The sequence below is a fragment of the Schistocerca cancellata genome, chromosome 3, assembly GCF_023864275.1.
Source record: "Schistocerca cancellata isolate TAMUIC-IGC-003103 chromosome 3, iqSchCanc2.1, whole genome shotgun sequence".
Classification (NCBI taxonomy): domain Eukaryota; kingdom Metazoa; phylum Arthropoda; class Insecta; order Orthoptera; family Acrididae; genus Schistocerca; species Schistocerca cancellata.
Window position 1 is genome coordinate 98,795,509 of NC_064628.1, and position 27,246 is coordinate 98,822,754.

Consider the following 27,246-nt stretch of genomic DNA (forward strand, 5'->3'; position numbering starts at 1 on the left):
CATAAGTAAAAGCAAATACAAAATAACAAAATCTGCTTGATTCAACATTTTTGAAAAATCATCACATTTAAAAATGTAGTTGTGATGTTTTGATGAAAAATTACACTGTACAAATTCCCACTGGCTTTTTAATAGACTTCTTTATTCTTTATTGTACTATCAGCCAATAGCCTGCAATGATTTCACTGTAGACTTTCTGAAAGATTCTGGTAGGAGATAATCCAGAAGTATTATTTCATTTCTGCTATTTAACATCAATAATAAATTATCTGACACACACAGAGAAAGAGCTATATACATTGGCAAATGAAAGCAATTACACTCTACAAAAATTAATTCAAAATATTACAAGAAGTTATTTTAATTACCAGGAATTTACAGCTTGGACCAAAAACTATGAATGCAAATCTTTGTGGAATATGTGCAACCAGAAACAGGGAAACAGTCATTACACCTGTTTTATGAACTGGAGATAGCAGTCGTGAAGTTAATCATTACATTTGATTAACATACAACACACAAATGTACGGAATGTTATCCACAGCTAGACAAACAGTCACAGAGAAGTTAAGTTTTTATTGAATATGTAGTTCCTGGTTTAGTTCTTAATTAAGAAACAGAATGTAGAAAGTTACCCTAAGCTGTCTGAGTAATACAAAGAGGGACACCACATCATGCTCGAGGGGAGAAATTATAATGGAAGTCCCACAAGTTCAATCATCGATCCACTATTGTTCTTGCTTTATGTAAATTATTTATAATTTTATTTGAATCAGATGGTGAAATCAGAGCTCTTTGGATATGATACAAGCATTGTTACAAAGTGAAGCAGAGATATTAATAGAGAATATAATAATGATGTTTTAGTGAAAGTTACTGAATGATTTTACACAAATGGGCTTGCTTTAAACTTTCAAAATACATTGTTCATCAGGTTTTGTACTGTCAAAAATATCCCACCCTGTATTAACCCTGTATACCAGCAAAAAATAATAAACAAGGTTGAAAGTTCTTAGTTTTCAGCTGTGAATACTTAAGAAAACTTAAAACTGGAAAAACCATATTGCTAAAATGGTTACATTTAGCTACATTTGCCATAAGAATAACTGTCAGCTTTGGTGCTATAGAAGTCAATCTGTTAATTCTATGATGTCTAATGGGTTGGTATTCTGGGGCAATTCATCACTTAATTAGAAAGCATTCATTGCACAAAAGAAAGTAATTAGAATTATGTGTGGGATTCACACATGTACATCATGCAGGCATCTCTTTGAGTAGCTGGGAATATTAACTTTGGTCCTACAACACATTTATTCACTTACTGAATTTGAAACCAACAATCCACCAGTGTCTGAGATTAACAGATATATCAACAAGTAGAAAACTAGAAGAAAAAATGATCTGAGTTACTCTCTCACAAATCTAACTATGGCATAGAAAGGTGTCAAATATGTGGCTATTATGCTGTTTTACAATCTATCTATGGAAATAAAATGTCTGACTGATAGCAGGAGTGATTTCAAATGTAGATTAAAGGCATTTCTCCATAATAACTCTTTCTACACTATATCCAAATTCTTGAATAGAAGTGGTTAGCACACTGGACCCGCATTCAGGAGGATTATGGTTCAAACCCATGTCCAGCCATCCTGATTTAGGTTTTCCGTGACTTCGCTAAATCACTTCAGGCAGATGCTGGGATGGTTCCTTTGAAAGGGCACAACCAACTTCCGTCCCTATCCTTTCCTAACTCAATGGGACCAATGACCTCACTGTTTGGTCCCCTACCCCAAATCAACCAGCCAACCAACTTAAAAAAAGTGTGTTCTACTTCTCTTAAATCGACACATTCTACATTATAACTTTTATTGCGGATATGCTCTATGGAACACATAACTAACTAACAGACCATCCTCATTACTGTGGCAGAGGAGGCTACAAAAGTGAATTCAAAGATAAAAAATATATTTATCAGTCATTTATGAAACACGATAAAAGAAAAGAGAAAGCAATGGCTCAGAAAAAACAGGAAGTTGGGGACACTGGGGAGGGCAAACAATGGGGAAAAGAAGCACATTGAAAATAGAGACTAACATCTGTATCATTCTGATCTGCCCCAGAGACAGACAGACCTGACAGGACTATGATATGGAACGTGTAGGCATAGCTGGGGGAACAATGAAGAGAAGCGGAGATAAGATAAGTTGTGTGTGGAATGTCAATATCACCACCATTCTTGCCAGCAGCAATAGCCATCAGACATTAAATTCCTGGATCAAGGCCTCCTCTAGACATATGTAAGCCTTACCATCTTTAACAACCCGCATATAAGATGCTCTGATGACACCTACCTACCCTAGATCACTGTCTTGGTCATTGCTTATGTTTTTCTATCTGTTGTAATTCACCAAAGACCTTCCTAGGTCAATCTACCATCCAATTACTTGGTAAGTTCTGTCCACCTCCATTTGATTTTCATTACAGTCATAATTATGCGTGCCTTCCAGATTATTCCTTGACCTGTTTATTTGTGTTCCTGTCTCTTTGTCTTACTGTTTGTTTTCCCAACATACACATCTCCATTGATATTTGAGCAATGCTCAGTTTACGAGTTGTTTCCATAATTGAGTCTATGCCTTGTGTCATACAAGTAAAAACCTGTAATGCATCTGACTGTAAGCTTTCCTCTTTGACAGTTTGAAAGAAGCTTAGTTTGTAAAGCCAAGTTTTGTTCACCTGAAGCAATTAATGCCACTTTTACTCTTTTGTTATCTATCTAATCATCATCTTCAACTGTTCTAAACACAAAAAATTCATAAGCTGCTTCTATGCTTCACAATTAATTCACACAGTTTTCTATTTGTGGTATTGCTTATTTCTGTCATATTAAAATTGATTTTAAGACCTACTTTCAAACTTGCTTTATTAAATCCTTCTATTTGTTGCTTAAGTTTATCTATAGTAGAAGCAAACAGTGCAATGTCATTAGCAAAATGGAAATGGCTCTGACACATATTTTCCTTTAGTATGTACTATTCCTTAATGTTAAAAAATGGAAACTTCTTCATTTTCCAACTTAAGAATATGATTACTTTCTCTAGGGCCTCTGAGAATAGATTCAGTGATATGTAGGCTGCTTAAATGATTCCTCTTCCAGTTCTGATGAAGACTAATCAACAGATATTTATATGAGTAACACTGATTGGCCTGCTTCTTAAGGGTTGTTAGTGCAGATTTTGTTGAAACTGAGACAAAAGCTTTCTCAGAATCTATGAATCCCAGACACCATGTAAAACTTTTTACAAGTTCTGGTTTTCATCTTTAACAATTCTGATTAACACATGATAGCTGGGAAACAGAATAATGTCACATGTTCTTTTTACTGCCTCTTGGCTGAAGTGACTTATCTTTGTATGAACACTAGTAATTCTAAAAAGTCAATGTATGGTCAAGAAATGAGAACAAATAAAAAATATCTCACCTAGACTCAAATAAATAGAAAACCCATGATGAAATCTAGGAACGTGTATAAGGACAGATCACTCCTCCCTAAAGAGAACAAGTACTGAAAAGCAGATTGGAGATGAATTATTACTAGCAGAACTACTTTCAGAAAAACTACTCCTTTGGAAGGTACACAAAGCAATGTGTACACCGCCCCACCCTCCACCCCCACACAAATTAAAATATTTCATTGGTGATTTACAATCTTCAAAAAATTTTCTTATTCCATTTCCAAAGCTCAAAGAGTTCTTATAACTGTTTGCTGGTAAAGTAAATCTAGTCACTCACCATTTGAAAAATCCTGCATATATTGAATCAGATATTCCATATGGCAGGGTTTAAAATAACTTTTGTACTTACTTGAACAGGATTAGCAATAACCTTCTGTGCTTCAAATGTGTAAATGACCCACATTGTGACATTGCAGATCAAGAGGAAGGTTACTACTTGACGCCCAGGTTTGCTGCGGTCATGTTCAGGGAGATGTACACGACGGCGTGCCACATCCGCAATGAACAACAGCTGTAGTACAACCTGGAAAAGGAACCATTGGGAAAAGTGACTGAATTCCTTATTGATGAAACATGGTTCAGATTACATAGCATAACTTATCTAATAATGACATTCCAGCTGTTGTCCCCAATTTCAGGTTCTGTTTTGAGACACTGGTTTCAAAATGTTGGAGATGGTATAAACGAAGTGACACTCTCATGTTGTTTTCTATGTGGCAGGATTTTAAGAAGAAATTAAAATAAAAACTACCACCAATGCATTTTAAAACAAGTTTTGTATGTGAGGAAAATCAAATATGCCATTCATTGATACAAGGCATTTTGGTAAGATATTTAAGTGCATGTGTAAAAAAATGCAATGTTACATGATGGAAAATATGGACCATTAAAGAGCCTCACTTCAATAATGTAAAACACAGCTAATGTGATGGATGAAATGACTTATAAATTATAACAGGAAACAAATTTACTACTAACAACAAAACAGGAAATTTTATGGCTTACCAAACAACTAACTTTGGGTACAGCTTCCAGAAATGGGTACTTAGTCCATAACCCATTCCCCATTGCTAATATGACTGGAGATACAGAACATAACGTGTGAGTGAATGCGCAAATGAATTAGTGAGCTTATTGGATGAAAGCTAATGTGTAAAACTTCTTGGTGACCTTGTGAACAGTAAATTTAAAGCAGAGCTGGAGAAAAACAAAAGAAAGAACTTCAATCATAATTACCACTATATGAAACAATGATTATTGCAAATTAAACGTATATTCATATAGCACATAACATTGCAATCCTTAAACAGTAACCCATACTAAAGAGAACTAAAGGCTTGCTCCCATATAGGTGTAATAAGTGCCGTCTTTCCCGAAATATGTAATCACTAACTCAGGGCATTTCGTCAGAGAAGGTGAAATATGCCATTGTCAAGTTCTTCTATAAGAAAAGCGACAGGGGAGATATCAATAACTACTGGCCCATTTCACTAATGATATCATCTTCCAAAACTTCTGAGAAGATGATGTAGAATAGGATGCCATGTAAGCAACAATAATACCCTCAGTAGAGTTGCTTAACTGAGGTGCCATTTACATGTTCACTCATCAAATTTTACAAGTGTTAAATAACAAAATAGCACCAACTGGTATATTCTGTACCTTACTTACGGCATTTGACTGCGTGAATCACAATATTCTTCAAGACAAAAAGAGGTTTTATGGAGCTGATAGTATAGCCAACCAACTGATAATGTCATATTTAACCAAAAGAATGGGGTTCCACAAGGCTCAATTTTAGGTCCACTGTTATTTCTTTTTGTAGATTAGTATAATGATCAATCCACAGATACAGATACACAATGTCGATGAGGGGACAAAAGTCATGGGATAACAATATGCACATACACAGATGTGGTAGTATCACATACAAAAGATATAAAAGGGCAGTACATTAGTGGAGCTGTTACTTGTATTCAGGAGACTCATGCGTAAAGGCTTCTGATGTGATTATGGCTGCACGATGGGAATTAACAGCTTTGTATGTGGAATGGTGGTTGGAAGTTGATGCACAGGACATTCCATTCTGGAAATGGCTATGGAATTTAATATTCTGTGATTCACAGTGTCAAGAGTGTGCCAAGAATACCACAATGGCATTACCTCTCACCAAGGACAATGCAGTGGATGACACCCTTCACTTAATTACAAAGAGCACTGGCATTTGCGTAGGGGTGTCAGTACTAATAGACAAGCAACACTGCATGAAGTAACCACAGAAATCAATGTGGGATGTATGACAAATCTATCCATTATGACAGTGTGGCAACATTTGGCATTAATGGGCTGTGGCACCAGGTGAACTTTGCAAGTGCCTTCGCTGACAGCACATCACCTGCAGCATCTCTCCTGGGCTCATGACCATATTGGATGGACCCTAGACAACTGGGAAACCATGGTCTGGGTAGATGAGTCCTGTTCAGTTGGGAAGAGCTGACGATAGGGTTGAAGTATGGCATAGACCAACAAAGCCACGGACCCAAGTTGCCAACTAGACATTGCGCAAGCTGGTGGTGGCTCGATAATGGTGTAGGCTGAGTTTACATGGAATGGACTGGGTCCTCTGGATGTTTGGCTATTTGGAGACCATTTATCAGCTATTCATGGATGTCATGTTCCCAAACAATGATGGAATTATATGGATGACATTGCTCTATGGCACTAGGCCACAATTGTTTGTAATTGTTCTGAAGAACATTCTGGACAATTTGAGCAAATGATTTAGACACCAAGATTGCCTAACATGAATCGTATCGAACATTTATCGGAAATAATTGAGAGGTCAATTCGTGCATAAAACCTGGCACCAGCAACACATCTGCAATCACAGATGGGTGTAGAGGTAGCATGGCTCAATATTTCTGCAGAGGACTTCCAGCGAACTGTTTTGAGCTCATGACACTTCAAGCTGCTGCACTACGCCAGGACAAAGCAGGTCCAACATGATATTAGGAAGTATCCTATGCCTTTTGTCACCACAGTGTGCAGTAACAGATGAAATGGTAAATAATGTGCTTAAAAGTATTATTGAATGGTTTTCTGCAAGTGGTCTCACTCTCAATTTCAAAAAGAGACAACATATTTGGTTCTACAGATCTAGAACTACTACACCAATGTATGTGTAGCACATGGTAAGAGATAATAACTAGGGTAGAAGCTTCAAAATTTTTAGGCATCTGCACAGATTAGAATTTAAATGGAAATACCACATTTTGAAAATCCTAAAACAACTTAGTTTAGCCACATTTGCACTTCAAATCATTGAAAACCATGGGGAGAACCAAATCAGTAAGCTGACATTCATTCAGTAATGTCCAATGGAATAATGTTCTGAGGAAACTTATGTTTATGCAAAAAAAAGTCTTCATTGATCAAAAACTTGCTGTAAGAATAATATGTGGCGCCCATCCATGACCATCTTTTAGACATTTACTTAAGGAGTTAGACATTTTGGCTGGTGTTCCCATATGTTTACCACCACATGAAGTTTGATGGAAATAATCCAATGCAATTAAAAAGGACAATGACATTCATTACTCAACTTTACAGTTATCTCCAGCACAAAAAGATGGTGCAGAATGCTGCAACCAAAAGTTTTGATCACTTACCCAGTGATATAAAATGTCTGACACGGAGAAAAGTTAAATTTGAAAACGAAGCGAAATAGTGTCTCTTTCACTGTGGAATGTGGAATGTGGAATGTGGATGTAAGATGACTCATTTCACATCTGTATGACTAGCTGTACAAATGATCTGTGGGACATGAAATTCACTCACTAACTGACTAACTTACGTGCAATCAAAGAAATTGAGAACACTAACAGGAAACTACAAAAGGTATCTAAATAATTCTCATATATGTGTTATCTTGAATGTCAATTCTTGAATGAGCTTGTAACGGAACTGAAATGATGGTGGGCTGACAGTAATTTGGAGCCCGTGCGTCGGAAATGGGCGCGCTTGTGAGAGACTGCCAGGGAGTGCACCCTGATGCCATCTATTGGCGAAACTGGGAATTAGCTCTGCCTGTCAGACAATGCACTAAGCTCTCAGAGTCAAATGTATTCTTTTTCTTGGTAATTATAAGTTATTACTGTATAATTTAATGTTGTAAAGCGCTAGTAGTAAATTATTATGACTGGTATGAACTCCAGGGTAGTAAATATAAATATTCTTAAATACTAAATGATTTCGGTAAAAAGGTGGTAGGGGAACGCCCCCACTCTTGGTGATACGAGCGTAGCTAGGGGTAGCTGGAGACACAGGGACTGAACAATGGAATGGCCTGGGGAGTGTTGACGTGATCGGACGTGCGTAACTGTGCTCACGCAAAAGTGATTGTGCAACAGCGAAGAGGCGAATATCGTCGCCGTTTTTGGAGTAAAACGCGACGAATGGTTGTTGAAGCCACCTCTATGCCACTGGGGCTGATTGTAAGAGTTCCTGTGCCCAGATTTTATGGCGGACGTGCAGTAGCTTATACGAGTGCTACAGCTCGTAGTTCCAGCCGCCATTAAGGGCATGAGGCGTGAAGAGCTGCGTTAGCCACCGGCATCTCACCACCAGCACCGACACGTCTACCCAAGGCAAGACTGCTTGCAATTGTTAAGTCGAACTTTGTATACATGTAAAAGGAGAATACCAGTTTTCTTTTAGGCAAGTGCAGAGGACAGAATATAGTAATGAGTAAAATTACTACGCATGTTGTTCATTGTAAAGTGTAGTAACCTCAAACATAGTATAGTGAAATCAGACTGAGGCCACCATCGCCTCTTTCATTTACAATTCTTTTGGTTGTAGAATACTTTAGCGTATAAGAATGTTGAAAAGAGCAATGGTCACACCAGAATGAGTCGCCTATTTACAGTTACTTAAATTTTTCTGAGCAACCTTTCAAGTAAAGTCACTTAACTAATTCTGTATCAATGGTCCAAAGAGTAATATCCAAAATCATTAAATAAGTTGAAGGATAGAATTTTGTTAACCGAAGTTGCATAACCTGTCTTGGTAGTAATTACCAAGCCAACTCACAGAAATTGAGAGAGTATTTGCTTTGTAGAATCATCTAGAATGATCAGAAATAGTAATATTCAGAATTAAGTTTAAATTCAACTCAAGCCATTTCACTTTGAAACAAGCCCAAAAATTGATTTATTCTTTTGCTCCTTCAGAGCTGGCGACCATAGTTATAAGTATTTTAAGGAGGATTCGACGGTAAGTCTGCTGCTCTCGTCGTGCTGATAGGATTATCCACTGCTGCTAGCAGTGGTGATTGGATACATAAGCTCACTACCAAGTTAAGTGGGTCAGGTAGGCAGTGTTACCGAGTGAACTGTAGGGCACTGTAGGCCGTGGATCGAACCCGTTCAATCATCACAGCTCTTAGGGAAATAGTCCGGTTAGGAGTGTACTATTCATTAGGTAAATACTGGCGAGTAACGGTCAAAAATGTATACGCAAGTGAATTTAGCAAGGTCCACGTAGCACCTAGTTAATGTGGTGCAATGGCGAGGGTAGGAGTGGAGTAAAAGTGAGCTGAGCTTGTGGCAGCTGTGCTGGATTCAAATATTAACTACGTGAATTCACTACTGCCTCTTACCATTGGGACTGAGCTATTTACAGTTAAAATACGTAGCATTAAGCGCAAAGGCGTGACAGCTACAAGTCCGTATTGGTTTTATACATACGGAATTGGGAAGTGGGTCATTCTGTCAGTGGAGGGGGTTAAAACAATCGAGTCAGTGGAGAACATACCCCATTTACTGATGGAAAGATTCAGCGGTTCGGTCGCATGTGGCGACCGTGACAGGACTAACCAAGTTTGTAGAATAATGGCTGCAATAAAAGTGTTTTATATAAACTTGTAGTTTCAAGAAAATTTTAAATTTAAAATTCTGTTGTAGACAAATATACCACAATTGGTAAGTTCAAGACGACAACCTGCAAAGCAGCAAAAGAAAGTCCAATAGTAGGAGTTAAACAAGTAGTACTTGGTTTAATAAACATTTCTATTAGGCACGAAATACAGCAGCATAAGATGGAGTCGAATAGTAACGCGCAAGGCGAAAACATTACAAGGTCAGACCCAGAATTAGGGACCATAGATACTGTTGTAGGGTTGGAAAATCTTATAGATGAATCCACACCCATAAGACAGGAGGAACGGGAAGTGAAACCAAAGGTAGTGAAAAGTGAACCCAATGTATCTGTGGATGCAAGTCACAAGGTAGAGGATATGGAATTAACAAGTTTGTTAAATAGGATGATGGCGCAAATTCGAGAAGGGAATGCTAGTTTGAAAGCAGAAATGGCTAGTCATATATCCCAATTGGATGAAAACCTATCTGGTAAAATAAAAGCCAATTTAGATATTTTGAATACGCAAAGCCAACGTATCACAGAGGTAAACAAATCAGTAAATAGCATTAGGGCCGAAATAACAAATGTTCAGAGAAAAGTCACAGAAATAGAGAAAAGATTTGATACCGAAATTCAGAGAATAGAGAAATCAGTGGAACCTTTGGTTAGTGAAAAATTAGAACCGATAATTGAAAGTAAATTACAGGTGATAGTACCAGTTCTAAAGAAAGAGATTGTTAAAGAAACGGCAGCTGTTATTGAAACACTGCGCAATACCATGTTGAGTTTTGATGCATGTGTGCAGGAGCAGGAAAATACACTGCGTAATGAGATAAAATTATTAAGTCAGCAAGTTCAGAATCAGACGTTTCTTAACTGTAGTGGTATCCCATTGGTAATGCAAAAATCGGAAATACTGAGTAGGGAGGAAAAATACGATCCTCAAAAGAAACAAGGTGGATGGCATCCAATGGATTTTATAAAAAATTGTGAACGTGTCTTACCAACAGACATGTCGGATAAAGAAAAAATTAATTTAGTAATAGACGCTTTAGCAGGTCATGCTAAACGTTGGGGATTGAATTTGGATATCGACAATTTGAAGTTTACAGCCTTCAAAGAAAAGTTCCTTGAGGAATTCTGGAGCACACAACAGAGAGATAGGTTGTGGAGAGAATTCGTTGTCGCCAGAATGCCAGAACATGGGCGTGGGCTCATGAAAGAATACTGTGAAGGATGGTTCAAGCGTTTGGAGTATCTTAAAGATCGTAGATCAGAATCGGAGATAGTGTGGGAGTTGTGGAAAAAGCTACCTGACGATTCAAAGCGTTATGTAGGAGGCACTCATCGAACATTCGATGAATTTTTAGAAAAAATCGAGAATGAAGATAGGTGGCGTGAAACTAGAGAGTTTCGAGGTTTCAGAAATCAGAATGGAATAGTAAAAGGTGGTAGGAATGAACCGCAAATTAACATGATGAGAGGAAGAGGTCAAGAAGGTAACTCTCAGCGAGGGAGAGGACACTATCAGGGAAACAGGATGCATTATCAAAATCAGGAAAACTAAATACCGCGCAGGTCAAGGGCCTAACGCGCGCGGAAAGAAAGAAATGGCCCAAATATAGGGAAGATCGGAGTAGGCAGTACTATAGTAGGATAGTGCGTCGTTCGCCTGAAGAGCAGTTACATAAACGAAACTTTGCGAAGTATAATGCAGGGATACAAACAGAGGAGAGAGAGCAGGGAGGAATTATTAAGGGAAATGAAGTAGGAAAAGAATATCGGTCGGATGTGAAGGCTCACGTGAATGAAATAAGTACAATTCGCGGTCAGAGTGACGAATTGATGAAGGAAGAGTCAGAGAAGGCGTTGTTTGTCGGTAGGGATGGCAACTGTGCAGAGAGGCAGGGGCAAGGGAGGAGTGATGTGACTTATGGTAAAAGGTTCGTACGAATAGTCGACGAATCGCATCGAGAAGTAATTAAAGAGGAAAGGGTGGATAAGAAAAAGGGGCATAGTGCAGAGACGCATGCCGATTCAGAAATTACCTCGTATGCAGAATATATACATCAGCTCAAAAGCCAGCCAGCACAATTAGAAAGATCTTCCACTCAAGTGATTAATTTGGACCCGAATATGACAGTGTTAGAGAGCCATACCGATTATGATGTGTACCTAGTGACAGCAAGAGTACATGACTGTGATGAAGATTCTTTTAAAGAAATTAGAGAAAGTGTATCTAACCAAGAGAAAGAGTGTTGGGATCCCTGTAGTACTGAAGCAAATGAGTTGAGTGAGACTGGAATTCCATTAGTAGGGGAAAATAATGAAAGTAAGAGTGGCGAATGCACTATCCAACAAAGGGGAAGTATTGAAATGGATTATAATTTGCGAGAATTATTTGAACCTGAAGAAGGTCATATTTCTAAGGAGGAGGAATTATCGTCAGAATCATCAGAAAGCATCCAGGGAGAAAAAGAAATAGAGGAAGTTTCCGATTCCGCAACCGAGAGTTCAGGCATGACAGATTCGAATGAGAACGCGATGGCATTAAAGAGCCTAGACGAAGGACTATTGGAAAAAGTGGTGAAAGAATTTAGGATGAAAAGGAGAAAGAAACCTCCGGATGGAATGGTCAGTATAAAAACCGGAAAAATAATATGGCAAGACTTGGCGGTGGAAAAGGATTTATTATGGGAAGATAAAGAAAGTATGAAAGAGGACAATAGGATGCAAACAATCCTACCTATTAATGTATGTGGGTACGATTTATATGTATTGTTGGATACGGGTGCTCAAATAAGTGCTATTTCGCACGCATTTTTTGAGATGATCAAAGAGCAACGAGAAGTAGTCATGATGCCAGTAACAGGTGTTAAAGTGATAGGGGCGACAGGGAAATGTAGTAAACCTGTTAAACATCAAGTGATGATGGAATTTAAGATAAAAAACAAGCTATTTTCGAATGCATTTTTAGTAGTTCGAGAGCTCAGTGCCAAGATCATTTTAGGCATTGACTGGTTAATAAAACAAAAAGTAATTATAGATTGTGACAAAGGGATAATAGTTTGTAAAGTTGATAGTGTGGTATTAGAAATACCATTTGAATCATCTAGAGTAATGGAAGAGAACCAGCTGAGATGGGTAGAATTTAGAGATGATCATGATTCAGGAATAGGTCAAAAATTCGATTGGTTTCTGGTGAGGCAGATAGTTGAAGATGGAAATAAGGAGACACTCCTTCGAAATGTAGTGGATAAAACGGAAGGACTATATGATGCTCAAAGGGAGGATCTATGGCAAATTCTGAAAGAAAATCAGGAGGTATTTTCGGACAAACCGGGACGAGTGATAAATTATGAGTACTGCATGGAGGTAGAGGAGCATGAACCTTTCTTTAAACCACCATATAATGTACCCTTGTCTAAGAAAGAAGCAGTTCAAAAAGAAATAGATAAAATGGTTTCATGTGGGGTCATTGAACGGAGTTCTAGCCCATATAATAACCCATTGGTGATAGTAGGTAAGAAGGATGGAAGTGTACGAATTGTGATAGATGCTCGTACTCTGAATAAAGTAGTGAAGAGGGAGTTGGATCGTCCAGAGAACATGGATAATTTATTGCAGAAGTTTAATGGTGTAAAGTACATGACTAGTTTAGACCTAACGGCAGGATACTGGCAAATCCCATTAAGTGAGGAGTCTAGGAAGTACACGGCATTTTTATTCAATGGCAACTGCTACCATTACACAGTGGTACCATTTGGCCTAAATACTTCCATTTCAGTGTTCATTCGGGCTTTAGACAAAATTTTAGGGAGTGAACTTAGTTCGCTAATCACGGTTTATGTAGATGATTTGTTAATTGCTACAAGGACATGGGAAGAGCACATGGAGTTATGCGACAGGGTGTTCAAAGCTTTAATTAAAGGAGGAATGACCCTGAACCTGAAAAAATGCGAGTTTGTGAAGAAAGAAATAAAGTTTTTAGGTCACATAGTAACACCAGAGGGAATTGAAAAGGATCCCAACAAAGTCAAAGCAATAAGAAATTGTCCGGCTCCCAAGAATAAAAAACAACTAAAGTCGTTTATAGGACTTTTTTCCTTTTATCGTAAGTATGTGGATGATCAAGTGTTCAATAGCCCACATCTGAACAACCTACTTAAGAAGAACAGTGTGTATATATGGACTGAGGAATGTGAAACAGCATTCAACCGGCTAAAAGACAATTTGGCTAAAAACATAAAGTTATGGCACCCTCACCTGTGTGAACCATTCCACATGGCAACAGATAGTTCAGATTATGGATTGGGAGTATCCATATTTCAGGAGGTAATGATAGATGGGGAAAAAACTCATAGACAAATAGCATTTGCGAGTAGAACCATGTCTAAGTACGAAAGAAAATATACAGTTTCAGAGAAGGAGGCTTTAGCTATAGTATGGGGTTTTAGAAAATTTCAACTTTTCTTATGGGGACATAAGACTGTGGTCCATACAGACCACAAAGCTTTAATATTTTTGAAGGACTGCAGATTGTTACATAACAGGTTGACCAGATGGGCGCTGTTTTTACAACAATTTGATATAGAGATCAAGTATGTTAAAGGGAAAGAACATGCAGTACCGGATGCTTTGTCGAGATTACCGGAAGGAGGTGAGACACTAGAAAGTGTAAAGAATAGGGAAGATGTTTTTGAGGTGAATTACTTCAAAAAAGCCGAAGGAAGAGAAAAAATTAGGGAAATATGTCGGAATATGCGAAGATATCAAAGTGATGATGATGCACTCAAGTCGGTAAAGGTCAAGTTTGGCAATCCGGACGCAACTAACATAAGGGCTTCATATAAAATACATAAAGGTGTACTGTATCTTCAAAGATTAAATAATCCAGAGAAGTGGAGAGTATGTTGGCCGGAACAACACACTGAAGTGCTGATAGATTATGTTCACTTGGCATATGGCCATTGTGGTGCACGGAAGTTTACCGATAAGTTAGATGAATGCATTACCTTTAACAACATGGCACGAAGGGTAGCACAGAGGATAAGATCTTGTGATCTATGCCAAAAGACGAAAGTAACAAATGCAACTAATCAAGGGCCCATGCAATCAATAAAACCTGATGAAGTATTAGAAATAGTAGCAGTAGATATCTTTGGACCATTACCGAAAACCATGGGGGGTTTTGTGTACATATTTGTAGCAGTTGAACTTTTCTCAAAGTATATAAAGCTTTATCCCTTGAGAAAAGCTACTGCCAGAGCTGTGTATGATAAAATGGTGTGTGATTATTTTGTGAAAGTAGGGAAGCCAAAGAGAATACTATCAGATAATGGTGTTCAGTTTTGCTCAAAAATGTGGAAGGATGGGATAACTGAGAAACAGGTAGAAGTAGTACATATCTCAGCTTATCACCCATCAAGCAATCCAGCAGAAAGATATATGCGTGAGATAGGTTGGTTATTTAGGACGCACTGCCATAGTAACCACAAGAAGTGGGGCATGTATGTGAGTGAATTCGAAGAAATCATGAATTCATTAACAAACGAGAGCACTGGATTTACTCCAGAAGAAATCCTGAAAAAGACAAGAAGTAAAAGTCTAGTAGAAGACCTACTAGAATTTCCAAATAGAGTTGAGTTAGATTATGATAGTAAAAAGAACTTAGTAAAAGACAAGATGAGAAAACAAGCAGATGCGAGAATTCGTCGTCACGACGAAAAAGTAAGGAATCCTAAATTTAAAATAGGTGATCTCGTTCTTGTAAAAACACATGAAAAGTCAAGTGAAATTAATAACGAGATCAGCAAATTTAAATATATATATATATAATGGACCATTTAAAATAGTGTCCATACCCAATGTGAATGCTTATTATTTAGAGTACCCATTAACAGGCAAACGCCTGGGAGTAAGAAACATAGTGGATCTCAAAAGGTATGAACCACGAATTCTACCAGATTGAAAATAAATATATAAATAAATATTAAAGTAAACCAATATGTAAATAGTTGTGTTTCTTTTGTTCTATGTGAAAGGTAAATGCTCACTAAAATATATTGCAGTATTCTAATGAAACTTCTAGTTTAAGTAGAGACTAAACGGACTGGGAAAGACTGAGCTTCTAAGAAAGCCTTAATAGATGTGTAAATAAGTGTTGTGGAAGAGGTAGAAAAGTGAGGAGGTAAAGTGAAAAGGACGGGCTACAAAGTAATAGGCACATAACGTGTGTTTTACTTGCCTGAAATAAAAGAAGTGTATTTAAAAAATTGTAAAAGAAAAAGGATGTTTAAAGTGTACTCTGTTTAGAAGTAAGAAAATTGGAAAGAATATATGTAAATCATTTATGTAATGTTTAGCAGGAAAGAGAGAAAGAATTGGTGTTTAATTTTAAATATGTAAAATAAGTATCGAGGTGTATCAGTAAGAAAGGGAAAACCCTTGGTTAAAAGCTTATCGAACATTTCAGATTCATTATAGGAGAGACTTCTTATTGAATTATCACTGTAAGATACTTCAATAAGAAGTGGGGCATGTGTAACGGAACTGAAATGATGGTGGGCTGACAGTAATTTGGAGCCCGCGCGTCGGAAACGGGCGCGCTTGTGAGAGACTGCCAGGGAGTGCACCCTGATGCCATCTATTGGCGAACCTGGGAATTAGCTCTGCCTGTCAGACAATGCACTAAGCTCTCAGAGTCAAATGTATTCTTTTTCTTGGTAATTATAAGTTATTACTGTATAATTTAATGTTGTAAAGCGCTAGTAGTAAATTATTATGACTGGTATGAACTCCAGGGTAGTAAATATAAATATTCTTAAATACTAAATGATTTCGGTAAAAAGGTGGTAGGGGAACGCCCCCACTCTTGGTGATACGAGCGTAGCTAGGGGTAGCTGGAGACACAGGGACTGAACAATGGAATGGCCTGGGGAGTGTTGACGTGATCGGACGTGCGTAACTGTGCTCACGCAAAAGTGATTGTGCAACAGCGAAGAGGCGAATATCGTCGCCGTTTTTGGAGTAAAACGCGACGAATGGTTGTTGAAGCCACCTCTATGCCACTGGGGCTGATTGTAAGAGTTCCTGTGCCCAGATTTTATGGCGGACGTGCAGTAGCTTATACGAGTGCTACAGCTCGTAGTTCCAGCCGCCATTAAGGGCATGAGGCGTGAAGAGCTGCGTTAGCCACCGGCATCTCACCACCAGCACCGACACGTCTACCCAAGGCAAGACTGCTTGCAATTGTTAAGTCGAACTTTGTATACATGTAAAAGGAGAATACCAGTTTTCTTTTAGGCAAGTGCAGAGGACAGAATATAGTAATGAGTAAAATTACTACGCATGTTGTTCATTGTAAAGTGTAGTAACCTCAAACATAGTATAGTGAAATCAGACTGAGGCCACCATCGCCTCTTTCATTTACAATTCTTTTGGTTGTAGAATACTTTAGCGTATAAGAATGTTGAAAAGAGCAATGGTCACACCAGAATGAGTCGCCTATTTACAGTTACTTAAATTTTTCTGAGCAACCTTTCAAGTAAAGTCACTTAACTAATTCTGTATCAATGGTCCAAAGAGTAATATCCAAAATCATTAAATAAGTTGAAGGATAGAATTTTGTTAACCGAAGTTGCATAACCTGTCTTGGTAGTAATTACCAAGCCAACTCACAGAAATTGAGAGAGTATTTGCTTTGTAGAATCATCTAGAATGATCAGAAATAGTAATATTCAGAATTAAGTTTAAATTCAACTCAAGCCATTTCACTTTGAAACAAGCCCAAAAATTGATTTATTCTTTTGCTCCTTCAGAGCTGGCGACCATAGTTATAAGTATTTTAAGGAGGATTCGACGGTAAGTCTGCTGCTCTCGTCGTGCTGATAGGATTATCCACTGCTGCTAGCAGTGGTGATTGGATACATAAGCTCACTACCAAGTTAAGTGGGTCAGGTAGGCAGTGTTACCGAGTGAACTGTAGGGCACTGTAGGCCGTGGATCGAACCCGTTCAATCATCACAGCTCTTAGGGAAATAGTCCGGTTAGGAGTGTACTATTCATTAGGTAAATACTGGCGAGTAACGGTCAAAAATGTATACGCAAGTGAATTTAGCAAGGTCCACGTAGCACCTAGTTAATGTGGTGCAATGGCGAGGGTAGGAGTGGAGTAAAAGTGAGCTGAGCTTGTGGCAGCTGTGCTGGATTCAAATATTAACTACGTGAATTCACTACTGCCTCTTACCATTGGGACTGAGCTATTTACAGTTAAAATACGTAGCATTAAGCGCAAAGGCGTGACAGCTACAAGTCCGTATTGGTTTTATACATACGGAATTGGGAAGTGGGTCATTCCATCAGTGGAGAGGGTTAAAACAACCGAGTCAGTGGAGAACATACCCCATTTACTGATGGAAAGATTCAGCGGTTCGGTCGCAAGCTCTTTATACCAGACATGGAATGTGCATAAATAAACGTATATGTCAACAAATTGGAGAATACATTAGCAATATACATTAGAGTAACAATTCACAAATTGTCCTAAACATGGAAACACAATGATGACCAAAAACACTTTTTACACTGAGAGTGTGAAGCGGAAAAATGATTTGTTGATGGGCCTTTGATTGCAAACACATGCTTCAGTTAAAATGCTCTCCAAAACCAACATTGTGGTCTCACCATAAAGCATAGTTGCTGAAGAAGAACAAGAAAAGACAAAAGAATATGCAACAGTCACCCAGACAGCTCATGGAACAACAAAAGATGGAAAGTAGTGCACCCAACTCTTCTAAAGGAATAGAAGCAAAAAAAATCTGTATACCAAATAGTGGCAGAACACACACATAAAAGGAGGTTATAATTAGGCAAACTTTTGGATCCAGTGGCTGCTTCTTCAGGCAGAAGGGTTGAAGGGAAAGGAAGAAAGGTGGAGGCAAAGGACTGGATGAGAAGGAAAGACTGATTGTTGGGGACTGCAGTGGATGAGATTTGAAAATCTGAGAGCTTAACAGTGAAATACAGGTAATATAATATGTAAGACAGAGATTACTGCTTAAACATCATGCATGAGTTAAAAGCTAAGTGCACTGTATGTAATAGAGGTGGGAAAAGGGAGGGGGGGGGGGGGGCAGCGAAAAATGACACCTAAGAAAATGAAAGATATAGAAAACTAAAATGGAGTGAAGGAGTATTTACTGTGAAGAAGCGCTGAGAATAAAGAAATTAGCCTAAATTAAGGGCAGGTGTGTGGAAAGAACCAAGGACATGTTGTTGTGCTAGTTCCCACCTGTGGAGTTCTGAGAAACTGGTTTCTGGGAGAAGAATCCAGATGGCACATGCAGTGAAACAACACTAAAGCCACAATTATCATGTTGTAGAGCATGCTCTGTAACAGGATATTGCGTGTTGCCAATCTACACCATCTGCCTATGCCCATTCATCCTAACTGATAATTTGGTAGTAGTCATGCCTATGTAGAGCACCAAATAGTGTTTACATAATATCTGGTATATGACGTGTAATTTTACAGGTGGCTCTCCCTTTGATAGTATATGTTTTGCCAGTTACAGAGATAGTACAGGTGGTGGTAGGAGCATCCATAGGGCAAGTCTTGCAGTGGGGATGGTCAAAGGGGTAGGTGCCATACGGTAGGGAGATGGGTGCAGATAGAGCATAGGGTCTGACAAGATTATTGCAGAGATTAGGAAAGCAGTGAAAAGCTGTTCCAAGAGTGGTGGACAAAATCTCTGACCGAATAGATCTCACTTCAGGGCATGGTTTTAGGAAGTCATTCCTTTGTCGAAGTATCTGATTAATACCAGGATTAGATGTAACGGCCCAGGAAATCCACTTCTGAACTAGTCTGGCGGGGTAATTACATCCAGTGAAGGCTGAGGTGAGAATGGTGGTGTATTGCTGTTAAAAAGTTTGCACCTGAACAAATATGATTGCCTCAAATGCCAAGGCTTTATGGGAGGAAACATTTGACATGGAAAGGATGGCAACTGTCAAAATGTAAGTTCTGTTGTTTGTTAGTGGGTTTGATGTGGACAGAAGAGTGTAGCTGGCCTATGGTGAGGATCAGATCAACATCAAGGGAAGTGGCACCTGATTTGGAACTGGACTACATGAAATTTAATTGGGAGAAGGTATTCAGAGATTTCGGGAATATTAGCAGGTCAGCCTCACCATGAGTCCATACAGCAAAAATGTCATTAATGTATCTAAACCAAACCAGGGGCATTTATGGATCCCAGGAAAGGCCCCTCCAAGCAACCCATGAAAAGGTTGGAACAGGAAGGAGCCATCCTGGTTCCCATTGCCATGTCCCTATTCTGTTTGTATGTCTGCTCCTCAAAAGTGAAGCAGTTGTTGGTAAATATAAAGTTGATTAAGGTAAGTACGTAGGATATACTAGGTTTGGACACTGTACTGTTGTGACTGGTTCTTGTGATTATGTGATATTCTTTGTCTGGGAGGCAGTGGTATAGGCTGTGGGATGTTAACAGGGTTGTCACAAGTTTTGCCAAGTGAAATTCCCTGATTTCCAAACAAGTTTTAGCATTTTTTCCTGACAAATTTTGAGACTGAATGATTGATGAGTTGAGAGGGTTTATGGGACCAAATGGCGAGATCATCTGTCCCACAATTTTAAAGTTACTCACAGAAGAAAGAGGGTCCTCTAAATGTAAATGGATCCAGTCAGAGGAGTGAAACTATAAAACAAAGAAGTTAAGGCACACACAACAAAAGGCATAAAAAGTTAGACCAAATCTAAAAACTGAAAAAAAGAGTGGTCTATCCACAGGGAAGTGGTCATGGGGTCCCAGACTGAGAAAATGTGAAGAGAGGCCCCAACCACAACCACATTGCCTCTGCTTCAGGAGGAAACTGAGGAACAGTTCAACAATCTGTAATTGTCTGCTAATATTAAAATTAAGAAACACTATACTCAGCACAGAGGACTAGAAGAAGGGAACATTCCCCTGGTATGTGGGATACCATCAGTCTGGCTCCAAAACCATATTGTGGGGGTGATTCATTACACAGGAGGAAACAATGGGTGAGACTGATGTGACCAATGAAAGAGGAGCAGAAGGAAGAAAACCAAAGTGTAGTAGTCTCCTTTATTGTGCAGTGTTTATTACTAACAGCAGTAGCCCACCAGATGTCATTCCACTTTTGGGCAATGAGAGATTTGACATAGATCTGCATATCCACAGCTGGAGTCATGAAAGGGACTGGAGAGTGAGTATCAGTTTATCTAGACAAATGGTCAGCCAGTTCATTCCCTGATACCCACATGGCAAAGCTTGTGACAACCCTGTTAACATCCCACAGCCTACACCACCGCCTCCCAGACCAAGAATATCACATAAACACAAGAACCAGTCACACGACTTGGGACCCAGAGAAAGACAACTGAGCAGGCAGCACGGCCAAGAGAGGAAAGAAGGTCACGGATGGCAGAGACCAAAGGATGACGAGAGTAGCAGGCTGCTCAATGAGTCTGTACATATTAAAACACTGTGGAGGGAGGCCTGAGTAAGAAAATGGAGGGCCCTGGTAACGGCTAGCAGCTCTGCTGTGAACACACTACATGATTCTGGCAATAAATGGTGTTCTAAGCAAGTAGGAGATGTGAAAGCATATCCCAGCTTATCGATTGTCTTAGAACCATTACTGTAGAATATGGTAGGATCCTAGAACTCTTTGAGGATGGAACGTACAAAATGCTTGAAGGCCATAGGGGCGACAGAGACCTTAGGGCCCTGGTATAGGTCAGTCCTAATCTGTGTTCTGGGCACCATCCAAGGAGGGGGGGTGGGGGGGGGGGTGAGAGGAAATACACATGGCGCATTTCAGTGGACAACACGTGGCGCATTTCAGTGAACAGAGATGGAGATCCTGACAGAAGGAGGTGAGATGCATTCCAACTGTGGGCGGTGATCAGGAGGGACATATTCCTCACTTGCAAAAAGGACAGAGTACACAGGATGGTCAGGGAATCTGCAAATGGCAATTGCATAAGAAACCAGGAGCTGGCTCGTCATATTTGTATGGGGGGGGGGGGGGGGGGGAATGGTGAACACAGGATGGGGGGAATGGTGAACAGGATGAAGTATTTTCAAAGTGGAAGGAGCTGCTGAGCCACAAACCCGACTTCCATAATCTAGTCTGGACAAGAACAGAGCACGGTAAAGCTGTGTGTCCCAAGACGTGTGGGACAGGAGGCAGAGAGCACTAAGCTTCCGCATGCATGTAGTCCTTGGGCAGCGAATATGGGGCAATCACGTCAGATTACCATAAAAAAAAGGCTCAAGAAATGGGACTGTGCTACAACATCTAGGAGCTGGTTGCCTAAATAAAGTTCTGGATCAGTGTCTGTTATGAACTGACGACAAAAATGCAAAATCCGAATTTTGGAGGGAGAAAATTGGAAGCCATGGGAGACAGCCGATAAAGAGGTCTGTCGGACAGCACCTTGGAGCCAGCACTCAGCAGACACTACCGAGTGGGAGCTGCACCAGATACAAAAATCATCGACATACAATGCCGAGATAACCTGAGGGCCAACAGAGGTTACAAGCCCATTGATGGCTATGAGAAAGGGTGTGACACTTAATACAGAACCCTGTGGGATACTGTTCTCCTAAATCCGAGGGGTGCTAAGTGAAAGGCCAACTGAATCTGGAAGAGCCAATGGGATAAATATTCACAAATAAAAATCTGAAGGGGCCACATGGAGGGTAACTAAAATGCGATGGCACCAAGCCATGTCATATGCCCCATGTAAGTTGAAGAAGACCATGACAAAGTGCCGACAGTGAGTAAAAGCCTGCCGGATTGCAGTTTCCAATCTCCAGTCTGAGAAAATGGTAAGTTGGAGATCATCCTTCCCAGAAGCCACACTGGCAGGGGGACAAAGGCCCCAAGATTTGAGTACCCAACACAATCGGAAGCTAACCATCCTCTCCAGCAGTGTACAAAGTACATTCGTCAGGGTAATTGGGCAGTAGCTGTTGAGAACATTGGGTTCTTCTCAGGCTTAAGGATGGCAATAACTATACTGTCTCACAATTGTGAGGGGAAGGCACCCATGAGTCAAATGTGGTTGAAGACCCTGAGTAGATATGCCTCTGTGTAATGTCCAAATGTTAGATCATCTGGTTGTGAATGGAATCTGGGCCTAGGGCTGTGTCATGTGAAGAAGTAAAGAGCCTGCAAAAATTCCTATTCAGTGAAAGGCTCATTATAGGGTTCAGCTTGGTGAGGATTGAAATAGAAAGGGGGGTCTATTCAACTCTGTGTTTCTGCCAGAGAAAGATGGCAGGGTAGGAAGAGGACGCCGATGCTGTCGCAAAGTGTGTCACGAGGCATTCTGCAAGGACCAATGTATCAGTAGCACCTTAGAGGATAACCTCTGGACAGTTGACTGTCATTGGCAGCCCAGAAGGCTACAGAGCTTGAACAAAACCTGTGATGAAGAGCCATATCTCCCCAGGGAGGAAACATGCACTCTCAGCTTTCCTTTTTACTCCGCTTAATATGGGAACGGGACTTAGCAAGGAGGTACTTAAAAGTGAGGGAGGTGGCCTGTAAAGGGTGTTGTTTAAATCACTGCACCACCTGTCAGTGGTCTTGGACCGTGATTGCTACGTCCTTGGTCCAACACGGTACTGGTTGATAATGAGGGAGACCTGTGGACAGGGGGACAGCAGTGCCATCAGCATGAAGAATAGTGGCAGAGATGCTCTGCATGACCACATCAATGCAATTATAATCATGAGAGATCAATTGTAGTAAAGGTGCCATGAGTAGCACTGAAGTGAGTAGGGGAACTGTCTTTGAAGAGAAACAAATCAAAGTCTGTAGTAAATTGGTCAAGTAGAAGACCCTTATCCAAAGAGGTGGCACTGCCCTACAGGGGGTGGGGTGCATTGAAGTCCCTGAGGAGGGGATAAGGGGGTGGGAATTGCTGTATTAAGATAGACAGTTGACCATAATGAAGTGGCCTACCTGGAGGGAGGTAACATTGCAAACAGTGATTGCCAGAGTCATCTGCACTCTAACCAATATTGTTTCCAGGTTGGTATGAGGGGGCATCCAGTCTCTAACGAAATTGGTGTGAACCAAAGTGCAGACCCCTCCAGACACTATCCAGTGGTCAGTACGGTTCCAACAGAACGCCCAATAACATGAAATGTTAGAGACTGGTCCTCACGAAAGTGAGTTTTTTGAAGAGCAAGTCAGAACAAATAGTAGGAGGGTAAAAGGCATTGTATTTCTGAGAGGCGGTGATAATATCTGTTGCAATTCCAGTGGATCACTGTATGGTGAGAGTCCAGGTGAGACATAAAGAGTCAGAGGTGAGGTCACATCATGTGGTCGGTGGTTGTCACCAATGAGGATGTGGTGAAATCCATAAAAAAAAAAGAGTCTGATTCAGATAAGGTGGAGAGGACGAAGCTCTCTGGGAAGCCAGGGAAGCCTTGTCCTTTGACTTGCACTGCTGAAACTACTTCGCCCTTGGAGGGAGGGAGGGAGGGAGGCATTATCAGTAAGGGAATAGGTGGCAGTGATGTCAGGATCAGACAGAGAGTGAGTAGATTTGGAGCCCTCAGAGCACAGGTCTCTCCTCCTGCAAGCTTCCTGTCCTGAGAACGCTAGGGAGGGGTGTTCCGAGACGGAGCCCCATCCCTAGCAGGAGCCGGAGAATAGGCATTTTCCCTGGTGAGGAAGAGGAGGAGGAGGAGGAGGAGGAGGAGGAGGAGGAGGAGTGGTTCCTGGAGAGGAAGGGATGGGAGCTGCCAAGGGTGAGGATAGGGAAGGGTGGCAGGACGGAGCTAAGGGGGAGGGGTGAGGAGGGGAAGGCGTAACTGAGGCAAAGCTAGAGGAAAGATTTACAGGGTGAAGTCTGTCAAGTTTCTTCTGGGCCTCAAAGTAGCTGAGAGAGCCAACGGTCTTTATTTCCTGAATACTTTTTTCCTTCATGTACACTGGACAGTTTGGTTAGTTGGGAGAATGGCAACAACAACCATTTACACAGTTAGGCATTGTGGTGCAAGGGCTCTCCACATGAAGAGGGCAGCTACCAGTCACCACAGATAGGAGTGGCATTGCATCGCGAGGACATGTGGCCGAACTTGAGGCAATGGAAACAACGCATGGGAGGTGGTATGTATAGTTTCGTGTCACATCTGTACACCATTTCCTTGACTTTTTTGGGTAGGGTGTCCCTCTCAAATGCCATGATGAAAGTGCCAGTGTCTACACAATGGTCCTTAGGGCCTTTCTGGGCCTGCTGGATGAAATGAATGCCATGTCATTCCAGGTTAGCTGTAAGTTCGTCATTGAACTCAAGGAGAAGGTCCCTATGGAAAATTACATCCTGTGTCATACCGAATGACTTGTGAGGAGCGATTGCCATGAGGTTGTCTCCTAAACAGAGGCAGGCACAGAGGGAGGCTGGCTGACCAGCAGAACTTGTCTTTATAAGGAAAGAGCCAGATCTCATTTTGCTTAATGACTCGACTTCACCGAACTTGTCCTCAGTATGTTCCACAAAGAAAGTGGTTTGGTGGCAGCAGAAGTCTCCCTGTCAGTCCTGGTACAGACCAGGAAATGTGGAAAGGGTTTTGACCCAAGCTGGCATGTCTGGTCTTCCTCCCAGGGCATATCTAAGGAGAGTAAGGCTGGAAAGGCAGAAACAGGAACTCAGACAGAGCTATATTAAGGAAGAGATGTGGCCGCAGTAGAGTGGCCAGAGAGTTTAACACATTTCATGTGCCAAATGTCCACCCTGGTACCACCCACTCTGAACAGGGTCTTGCCTTGTGGGCACCATTCAGCCACAGCAATGGCCACCTGGCAGGACAGTCGTTGCCAGGAGTTCTGACGCCCCAAAAAGATAGGCAACCACTTCTAGGCTTGTGGAAGGCATTCACAGCACAGGTACCAGCAGAGTTATCCCTGTGGTATGGGGGGGCTCAGCTAGATGGGTACATAACAGACCCACCACATCGACTGCCTACCAAGTTGGTGACCTAGCAAGGAGGCGAAAAGGCTTTGGCTGGGAGGGAGGGGAAGGGGGAAAGGGGAGAGGAAGAGGAGGAGGAAGGGAGAGGAATCCACGCCAAAGATGCTAGGGAAGGAGTCCTTCCGCATCTGGCTCACACTACAGGTTTCAAATTTTGAGACAGAGGTCAAACCCCTGATGGGGACCACAAAACAAAAGCCAAAAAGGAGGAGGGAAAGCAAACAACCAAAACTGCAAGACGAAGCAAAGTCATGAGGATAGCCAGGCCGACGTAAAGCAGAACACCAAGAGAAGGAAGGAAGAGGCAAAGGGAAAGGAAAAAGGGCAGGGTAGGAGAAGTAAGGGGAAGGGAAAGCAGCCCGGAAAAGAATAAAGGCTGCAATAGCTCAGGGACCCATGTGCACCACACACCTACCCACAAAAGAGCTGTTGGCTCCCTGGAAGAACAAATTTTGAGATCTCAAGGACAAGTAAAGACATAAGTTGACAAAAAATGTAAGGACTTTTGTATTTATAAACAGGTGAGCAAAAATCTTAAGGGTTGAATAGCACTTAGGCAGTTTTTTGTTCTGCTGATTTTTTATTTGTATGAACTAGTTTCTGGCCTATTATGCTGTCTTCAGATAACTACTGGCTATTGTTTACAAGGTGCTTGAGTTCTTACAAGACAAACATTCTGGACTAAGATACAACGCACTTACATACGATCTTTAGTTGTGGCATTGTCTTTGGAATTGTCAAATGGGTCGTTTGACTTTTTGTTCTGTAAAACTGTTCTTCAACATAATAAATCACATTTTATGGTTTGTCAGTACTCAAGCTCCTTGTAAACAATAGTCAGTAGTTCTCTGAAGATGGCCCAATAAGACGAAAACTAGTTCATACAAGTGAAAAATCAGCAGAACAAAAAATCGCCAAAGTGTTATTCAACCCTCAATATGGAATTGTTCTACCCAGAAGTGACGGAAGAATCCATAAATAAAAATCTTAAGTACTAACATCAACATCTTTTGCAATGAACTGTTTTTAGATGGAGAAAGCAAGCCAAATGGTGTATATATACGTTTCATTAAGATCACTGATGCTATTTTATTTCAATAAAACTAAACACATTTGGCGACAAAAATATGTATTTAATTGGAGTCACAAGATGGATTTAAAATATCTTCACTGATGTCAGAAACAACCTCAGAAAAAAAGTAGGCCTCTTGAAAGGAATGTATGAGACAGGGAAGAGTTGTGTACACCAACACTATAGGTGACAACAAATAAAATGTTGGTTCTACTATGTTTGTTATTGTTGATTATTGCCCACTATTAAGTCTATTATTTTACAGGTATTGTGTGGTTTTTCTTTCATGAAATATGTGAGTACATAGTGTACAAACTGCCAGTGACTGCCACAATTTTCTTCCTTTAATCATCCATACTTTCTAAAATATAAACTACTTTCAAAGTGCCAAACTGTACTAGAATAAATAAAATGTCTATAAAAGGCCACATTGTACAATGTTCTTGCTGTGAGACCGTTGCAGTTCCTGAAATCCATTTCCAGTGACCTCTGGCCTGCCAGGTCCTGTGGCCATGGATAAACCACGGAAATCTGCTGCATTACACCACACACAAACAGACTTGGCCTGCAGGCAGGACAGTGAGACTAGATCCAATGGGCAGGGCCTGAACATTAGTGAGAAATGATGGGCTTCAGATTGGCAGCCTGGTTCATTAGGGATACCAATGGAAATGGCATGCAGTTTTGGTCCATCA

At 40.5% G+C, this 27,246-nt stretch overlaps 1 protein-coding gene across 1 annotated transcript in view; it reads right to left on the reverse strand.

Moving 5' to 3' along the window:
* The window catches only part of LOC126177105 (proton channel OtopLc), a 760,838-nt gene that overhangs the window by 22,888 nt on the left and 710,704 nt on the right, over positions 1 to 27,246 (reverse strand). Inside the window, exon 13 of the mRNA XM_049924368.1 lies at positions 3,865 to 4,038. Coding sequence (XP_049780325.1) covers positions 3,865 to 4,038 — 174 coding nt within the window. The remainder of the gene's footprint in view (positions 1 to 3,864; positions 4,039 to 27,246) is intronic.